Consider the following 9,447-nt stretch of genomic DNA (forward strand, 5'->3'; position numbering starts at 1 on the left):
ATGTATGCGTGGGAGCAGGTATCTTTAAAATGTGACGTCAACGTCTCTAATGATTCATTTATCAACCTCACACACCTCTATTAGCTATCCAAACTCACAATGAATTATTATACCGAAATACATAATGGACTCATCGCTTGGCAGCTGATTGATCGTTATTAATTGCGGTCAGTGTTCCATAATATTTGCTCACGATCGCGATACTCATCGCTTGTTTACGGTGCGTGAAGTTGATACGAATATGATATTGAACCCGTCGTGGCAATAGGAATGTCTACTTAATGTAGAGAAATCAGCACACGGTGGTCAACGAGATTTCAATCAACTCAAGCGCTAGATGATATGCATCGCAAAGCGCTGATAACATCCTCAGTTCGTAGGCCGCGCGTATTATACAGGGTGGAATTTTGTAATGCCACCTAGAGGGAAAGTACTCTTAATGCTGTACATAGAAAATTTTACTGAAAGAAAACATTCCTTTATTTTTGAAAAGAAAGAGAACTGCATTCATAGATTTTCGATTTTTTTTCAAAAATTCACTACCATACTATACAATTTTCTGTAAATGATTAAGATAATTTAAGATTTCATGGTTTTCCTTTCATTTAATTTATCAAGTTTGTTTAGACAGATTTCATCCTTATACTTAACCCTAACGATCGATGCAATAAAAATACAGGGTGTAATTTTTAACAGATTTTAGTTGGTTCGATTCCCGGGTGTAGCAAGCAAATTTTTGGAAATCTTTGAATGCAGTTCTATTTCTTTTCAAAAATAAGGGAATGTTTTCTTTGAGATTTTTTTTCTATCAACAATATTAAGAGTACTTTCCCTCCAGGTGGCATTACAAAATTCCACCCTGTATTGTTGTTACGGAGGGTTATGTAAATCGCGGACGGCGCTATGACGTGGCAGCCCTAGCGGAGGTTGTATGCGCGGGGCGGGGGCGGGGGCGGGCGGCGCGAGGGTGCGCGCGCAGCGGCGGCGGCGCGAGTCTTGCGCCCGGCGCGTGCCAGTCCGGCCGCCCCCGCAGTCGCTCCGGTCCCGGCGCCGCCGGGCTCCCGCTCGGATGCCGCTGCCGGCCGCCGCCTGCGATGGTCCACGCCGGGCCGGCCGCGCGCGCGCCCTCTCGCGCGATGTTCGCCGCCGCTGAGACCAAACCGCGCCGCGCCGTCTCGCCGCTCGGTATCCCCAAGTCGCCCTCGTTCCACTCGGGACTCGACCTCGTCGCTAGCCAAGCGGCCACGAAGCGATCCGAGAGCGTCTCGGACGTCGCCAGAGCTTTCCGCTTCGCGCTGCTCGCCGGCGCCGGCATGGAGGGCCAGGGCCCGCCGCAGAAGGCGCCGTCGCCGCCGGACGCGCGCAGCTCGCCGCTCCCCGCCGCCGCCGCCGCTTCGCCCGAACGCCCCGTACAGATCCCAACAGATAAAGAGAGTTTAATGGTGCAGCTGCCCCTGCTCAAAGGTTCGTCGGCGTCTCGCATGCTTTCCAGCTCCCGCCTATAAAAAATTCACCTCTGTTTACAAACCGCCTACGTTTGTTTAGCTACCTTTCGATATCCGCCCGCGGAACGACTCGGGCTATTTCTAGCCGACCGGCATCAAACGTGCGATTAATCGTTGCGGGCCGGCGATCTACATGCTCAGTGTAACTGGCGATAAATATTTGATTGTGCTAGACGACAAACGTTGGGAGCGATGACTAACTCCGCCCACGTTACTCGCAGCCTTGGAGTAAGCGCCGGTGCCTAAACAATGCGACAGAGTCGCTGGCGAGCCGAATGGCTATCTAGCCGTAGTCAGTATGGCGTGAAATGGCGAAAACGCCGCAGAAATATATCGACCCATCGGCCACTGGTCGGCCCCGCGTATGTGTGCCATGGGAGGCAAATGCGACGTCCTCGCGCCCTGCAGTAGTTCCCCCATTGGCATTAGGCATGCAATTCATATTTAGGTTGAGGACTTCTCTCAATAACCCTTAATGGTTGCTATTATTACGACGAGAAACGTAGAGCATTAGATTTTTAAAAGCTAGTGATTTAAAAATACCGGCCTCACCTTTTTTGTGATTGGTTGTTTACCACGTTTGTATTTGTTTTACATTTCCTTTAGATCTTCCATTCACTCGCATGTTATTGTTTAGACTCCACCACTCTTCAAATACAGCCAAATAATGACTATCTAAATCAATGGACTGCTGTAAATAAACAACTTCCATAGCATAAAATATTTTTCCAAACATTTTCCACGGCAGAAATGTTGTTGCGTGGTATGAATACAAAACAAGATGATTTATAACATCGCAGCACGGGTGTTAGCCGGCAGGTGAGGGATTTTACGGGATGTTATCGGTTGCCGTAACTCATCAATTTGGCCAATCCATGTGTACTCCATGTTTTCATCTTCCGGCTTTAAATTCGGTAAACATGAGTACGAGTTGTTGCAATTCACCAAGGCGACTGAGCTTTACATGTGTGGTGGCTCGCTACTGTTCGTTTTTCAAAAGTTTTGATAGACATTCCACTATTGTTATGTACAATGACATTTCCCCCGGGACAAACTTGACCTTCACTGGTTGGGTTTTTATTGGCGGTCAAGCTGTAGATCCTGGCTACACAGGAGTTGCAGTGGTGGGAAAGAAAGGTGGGAATAGTCCCGTATCGTTATGTGCACACGTACACACACCAGTAACGCTCACTCGCCTTCGTGAGTTGCAAGAACTATTGTCAGCATTGTGGTGGTTGATTTGAGTTTCAATGAAGAATTAATATACTGCGCTCTACATTTGCTTAACTGACCATGCTTTCTTCCTTTTTCACCTTTCAGTTTTTCTGATTAGTTATGGATAAGATACACAACTGAAAATAATATAACTTGTTAAAAACTGAAATACATCAAAGTTTAAAGGAGAAATATAGAGCAGACCTATCTGATTTAGGAGCCAGGGTTTCAATATAAAATTTTACAGTGTATTACATCAATAAAGATATTCTTATTCATATTTCAATAGCGATCTTCCAAGAAATTCACTGGAAATTAAAATGCATAGCTAAATTACTGAAATTACCAGTTGTTTCTGCATTGGCGATAATTTCATGTCGCAGAAAACGTAGCACTAACAAGTCTGTTTTACATAATTGATTCGCCATACATTAGTTTACAGCATTTCTATTGCTTCATAACGAATCTTTGCCATGCCAAATGGGAAATCTTGCACAGAAACTTTATTTTTTTTTATGCATAACAAGGCAGGTATTTGACCACAATCGCACCTGATGTTATGTGGGATGCAGTCAAGGATGGTACATATCTGCCCTGTAAGTGCCTATTGGGAACGTGCGAAGTGGGTGGAAGGGGTAAAGAAAACGATCGCTGCGCTCGTCGCGGCACAAATGTGTAACATTATGGGCAAGGGAAGCAAACAAACTTGTCTTGTCATTGTCAATGTTGTTTTGATTTTAATGTGATTGTGTTAATTTATTCAATTGTATTGATGATATTGTACATGTATGTTGTGTTTTAGTTAATTTACAGCCTCCAATCTTTTCCAAGAGTAATACTGTTGTAAAAGGTAAATAAAATTCAACTTTTGAAAAACATAACTGTTTTTTATTTTATAAAGTTCTGCACTTATATTAATATCATCATAATATTAAATTAACACTTTCTTATCAGTATCATTACTGCAACACATCCAAACATAAGAAGTTAGCATAAATTGGAGATATTTGACGTAATATAGATTTTGGTTCACAACCAGTCAGTCTTAGATACTGATCCATACATTATCTTGAAAATAGCTCCCTTTGGAATATTTACAAGCTACAAATTGACGAATAATGGGTTCTCCTCATTGTTGTTCGATGCTCGTTTTTAAATTACTAACTTTGTTGTTAATGTAACATATTAAAGCAGCAACATGTTTGCACTTGCCGCTCTGGTTATAAACGCAGCTGCATTTTACTCCTGTGATAACCCTAGCATGATCGATCTGTAATAAATGCAATGAATATTAATTTTATAACTTTCTCTAAATCTTTAGTCATATTTTTAGGTTAGGAGATTACTTACGTTTAAACTTGTTTTATAGGGTTTCGAGGTCACCAATGTTTGACGAATGATGGTGGCTCAATAAATAACTATTGCCATTAGTTCTCAGCTCTTCTACATTTCTCACATGCTCTGCTAGCACCAATTTTTTTCCTTTTAGCTGAGTTTGGGGTTGGAAACTTATTGTGTGTTTTACACACTCAAAACCAGTTTTTATAATGACGTCCATTTCTCCATAAACAGTTTTTATCAAATTCCATTCAACGTACCATTTATTGTCTTTTAAAGTATATTTTATTTACTCTAATCAATAAAAATAAGAAAGCTGTTGTTATTTATTTTTTGACATATGCCCCTTAAAGTTTCGTTGGCAGATGGCGCTAATGTCGTGCACGTTCCCAATTCACTCTCGCCCTGAAAAGGCCCGGATTATAGACTTCGGGAATGACAGCAGCAGGCAGCGAATTCCAGTCCGTAGCTGTTCGCATTATAACACAACAACTTTCTGTATGTTTTCCTACTTTGTAAATGGGTACTAATAAAAACGTGTCATTTTACCTGAAAATAAGTTGAGGACTGTCATCTGTGTGATGATAGTCTGAATCAAACTAAATCGTCGGTCCATCAGGCGCCAATACTTTGATGATACTGAAAATAAAAAAAATCCTGAAGTCTTAGTTATTTTCAATTTGAAAGCAACAATATTACCTGAAACCTTTTTCTTACGCCCTGTATTGAGCAAATACTGATAAACACTTCACACCTTCCTATTAGTTTCACATTATCGTCTAGGATTGTGTGCACTTCGTTCACTTATTATACTTTTGTAGAAAACCCACCTTAACAACAAAATATGTTTAACGTCTTGGTGATAAAAAGCGCCATATCTTTATACATTCACTTTTGTACTTTTCCCGAAGAATCGTTGAATTTGTAATATTTGACTGAGGTAAACAAAAATGGCGGATACACCTCGACTAGGCGTAATCAATGAGTGCGTCACCAAACCTCTATTTGAAGGGCAAAACATATACTAATACACACTGGAAAGAAATTAAGCATGATGATGATTTCGATTTCGAATCACTTAACTGAATTAGATTTCCTATGATTGATCGTGCTAGAGATCATTCTAAAACTAATATAAAAATTTCTTATCGTGAAAATTGTAGCGCAAAAAATGCTTTATGAAAAACAATTGACAATCCATAGTGGAAGAATATTTTTTTTTCTTAGTGGCCAAGGAGTTTGATCGCATACAGCTTCTGTATCTAGATATCAGACTTATTTAATTGTTACTTCATTCTTGTTTTTACCAAAAACTTTAGCATTCATTTGTTTTTATTTCAAGTGGTTTACTTACTATAAAAACATCTTAGCTTAGTAGTAGCAACAGAATAGGTAAAACAACATGTAATTATATGCATAGCACCGTCTTCAAATACGAAATAATGTGCTATCAGTTGCCTTTCAACTTTGATTTCGTTTCGTCAAGTCAAAGAGAGACTATGCCTTAGGAATACTTACGTAGTTGTTTATGATGGAAGATATACGGTTCAGTAAATCCAGTAGCAGGAATAAAATAGCAGTCGAAGTTATCAAACATGAATCTAAAACGTGTATTGTTAAATGCATAAAGTTAAAATTGCTGTCGAATTTCTAACAAATGCTATACTTGCTTCTATACATGATAATTTCGTATTAAAATGAAACTTAAGTATCACACTTGAGGGGATCCAGTGCCCTCAGTCTCGAGCACTAATTCAAGTCCGTTGAGTTAGCATTTTGGCGGCACCCGACCTTCTCTTTGTAGACAATTTAAAAAGCCCACAATATCTGCTTATTTAGTAGTGTGTAGGTTATATTTTTGGATACATGTATTTTTGGAAAAGAAAATAGAGTTTAGTTCAGTTACCCTTACCAAACAACGTTATTACTTCACTACATGGAATACTTTTTTTCGCCTCACTACGTCGCAAGTATTTTGTCAATGTATAAATACATACATTCACCATAACACAATGTCAAATTTTTTCAATCCAACCTGGATTATGATTAATTGCATCATTTCTTTGGACTAATTTATTTCATTTCACTAAAGTGAATATATCTGATCATATTTTTTGTATTCAACATAAAGCAAACAACATCGCGTCTGTATGAGACTTCGCGTAATATTACCAGCATATCAAACTAGCAACTCAGTCCCGTTACGTATGGCCCTCAAGAGGTTTCTAGCGCTCTCCGCTCTCCGCCGGAGAACACATTAAACTTCGTCGACTCTGGTTTTGCCAGTTCGCCGGTTAATTTACTATTTTTGGATGCTGCTGCCTTGAGATTATCTCGTCCATATCCTAAAATTCAGTCAGCCGTTCAGGGATATCGTTAAAAGGTAGCGGTAGATATAAATATGTCTATAACACGCAGTGTTTCTGGAGACAATGTAAATTTCGGTATAGAAATTGATAACAGATATCAATTTAATGACGAATAAAAAGTCGCATACATAATCTGCTTTACTGGGGTGTATAGCGCAGCTATTTCAAAATATAAAACAAGCCTAAATGATGTAGGTTACTGTTTTTCTTTCTAAGCTATTCAAAAACCATTTTCACCTGTATCTTTTCAAGTGCCTTGACTCATTTAGTTTTATGTTCATATCAAAAACCGCTTTACGAGAATTTAACATAATAGCAAGAGACAGAAAACTACATTAAAATACGTCCTATAATCCCTGAGGCTGAAGAGCACTCAACCCTCTTTGCGCCTGCCATTTATATTTGCGTACATTCCAACAAGTTAGGGTACGGAAATGTTTGCTAGTTAAGTATCCTCCTAGAGTAGGAAGGTCCGTTTATTAACATCAATGGTTTTTCAATAAACCTTGCCTGCGTTTTAATAATCTTTAATCTATCTCAAAAATTGAGTTAGCTAACTGATTAGATGCAAAAAAAACTGACATAGTTCCTTTCGCGGATTATTCCTCTTCGTTCACCTGGGTGAAAACAGTGGGATTTTTAGTGTTTTCATTTCACTCTGAACCATTTCACCTAGCTTCATTTTTCATTACATTTCCATGATATGACATGGGTGAAATGAGGACACTAAAAATTCTACTCTTCACCTAGGTGATATCACACAGGCGAACAAAGTGGAATAATCCCCTTTCGCATAATTAGTTTAGTACAGATTGTGAACACAGCTCATTACTTAAGCGGTACACCCATCCACAGATGCACCGGCAGCGGAGCGTGAGCAGTTGTTCGTGCAGAAGCTGCGCCAGTGCTGCCTACTGTTCGACTTCGCGGACGAGCCGCTGTCCGACCTCAAATGGAAGGAGGTGAAGCGAGCCGCGCTGCTGGAGATGGTCGAATACGTCACCTCGCAGCGCGGCGTCATCACAGAGGCGATATACCCGGAGGCTGTGAATATGGTGAGTAAATATACAGGGTGTTTCTTGTAAGGTGTCAAGCCGAAGGCAGGTGATAGGTGAGGACTAGACCTATCGATTTCACCCCCATGTATGTTCTACGATTTTTCATAGTTTAGAAGTTATCGTTAATTTTGTGATTTTTTCAAATTGTATGACCCAGTAGGCTTTAAATTTTTTAATCTTTTTTTTGGGTCGACTTTTCTCAGATTTCTTTTTTTTGACAGATTCCCTATTAATTGCAGATTTTTGAAAAAAATGATCAACTTCCTATCTTTGATGCAAGATACAAAATTTTTGCTAGAAACATAAAAAAATATGCTTTTAGCGGAACATCCTAAAATTTTCAACTTAAAAGTTAAAAAAAAAAAGAAATTCCATAGGTCCAAAATAATTTTAAAAACTGCGCAGTTTTCTGAACTTTCATAATAACACAAAAAAACATGTACTTAATAGGCCATTATTTTCTGTAATCGCTCCACTAAAGTGGTAAGTCGGAGATTCCGTTACATGTTTTTGACTTTCTTAGGACTAACTAATGTTTGCAATTCTCTAAGTTTACGTTACGTAGAACACATTTAAAGACAATAACTGAACAGAACATTTTTTTATCCACAACGAGGAATCTCTTGCCATTCATCTGACCTGATGGAAACTGATGGATGATCAGCGAGCTTCACTCGGAATCCTAAACCACAGAGGAGTTGGCTGTCCTGAATAGGTGGCCTTACTACTAGACCACAGTGGTGGTTGTTACTTTACGATTCAATTCGATATACCTACATATTAGAGTGTGTGTGTGTGTGTGTGGTGTGTGTGTGTGTGTGGTGTGTGTGTGTGTGTGTGTGTGTGTGTGTGTGTGTGTGTGTGTGTGAGAGAGATAAAATGGGTGTAATAATTTAATTTAAAGTAAATGTTCAAAATGTCCACCGTTGACCTGAATGCACATTCGACATTCATAAGTGCCACTTGTGGTCTAAACTGAATAAATATTTTTGATTTTGATTTTGATTTTTTTGATTTTGACAACGCCGCAAAAAAATTCTTTGTAAAACCTTCTTCTTCATTTTAATTTGGTTTTGTGCTTCAGTCAGCTTTGTCCGCAGTTCATCAATATTTTCATATTCCCTATTGTATACCAGATGAAGGGCAAGAGCTTCCTCGTTGTGGATAAAAAATGTTCTTTTCAGATATTGTCTCTAAATGTGTTCTACATAACGTAAACTTAAGGGATTGCAAACATTACTTAGTCCTAAGAAAGTCAAAAACATGTAACGGAATCTCCAACTTGCCACTTGAGGGGAGCGATTACAGAAAATAATGGCCTATTAAGTACATGTTTTTTTGTGTTATTATAAAAGTTCATAAAACTGCGCAGTTTTTAAAATTATTTTGGACCTACGGAAGTTCTTTTTTTTTTCAAACCTTTAAGTTGAAAATTTTAGAATGTTCCGCTAAAAACATATTTTTTATGTTTCTAGCAAAAATTTTGTATCTTGCATCAAAGATAGGAAGTTGATTATTTTTTAAAAAAATCTGCAATTAATAGGGAATCTGTCAAAAAAAAGAAATCTGAGAAAAGTCGACCCAAAAAAAAGATTAAAAAATTTAAAGCCTACTGGGTCATACAATTTGAAAAAATCACAAAATTAACGATAACTTCTAAACTATGAAAAATCGTAGAACATACATGGGGGTGAAATCGATAGGTCTAGTCCTCACCTATCACCTGCCTTCGGCTTGACACCTTACAAGAAACACCCTGTATATAGATTCATATTAGCTGAGCTATTGTCTGTCCCCTCGCGGACGAGCCGCTGTCCGACCTCAAATGGAAGGAGGTGAAGCGAGCCGCGCTGCTGGAGATGGTCGAATACGTCACCTCGCAGCGCGGCGTCATCACAGAGGCGATATACCCGGAGGCTGTGAATATGGTAAGTAAATATACATAGATTCATACTAGCTGAG

The 9,447-nt window shown here is 39.2% G+C and overlaps 1 protein-coding gene across 1 annotated transcript in view; it reads left to right on the top strand.

Annotated features, from left to right (window-relative positions):
• The window catches only part of LOC135080815 (serine/threonine-protein phosphatase 2A 56 kDa regulatory subunit delta isoform-like), a 48,715-nt gene extending 39,284 nt beyond the window's left edge, over nt 1-9,431 (top strand). Inside the window, exons 4-5 of the mRNA XM_063975538.1 lie at nt 7,283-7,482; nt 9,294-9,431. Coding sequence (XP_063831608.1) covers nt 7,283-7,482; nt 9,294-9,431 — 338 coding nt within the window. The remainder of the gene's footprint in view (nt 1-7,282; nt 7,483-9,293) is intronic.
• Nucleotides 9,432-9,447: the final 16 nt, after the last annotated feature.

The sequence above is a fragment of the Ostrinia nubilalis genome, chromosome 18 (genome assembly GCF_963855985.1).
Source record: "Ostrinia nubilalis chromosome 18, ilOstNubi1.1, whole genome shotgun sequence".
Classification (NCBI taxonomy): domain Eukaryota; kingdom Metazoa; phylum Arthropoda; class Insecta; order Lepidoptera; family Crambidae; genus Ostrinia; species Ostrinia nubilalis.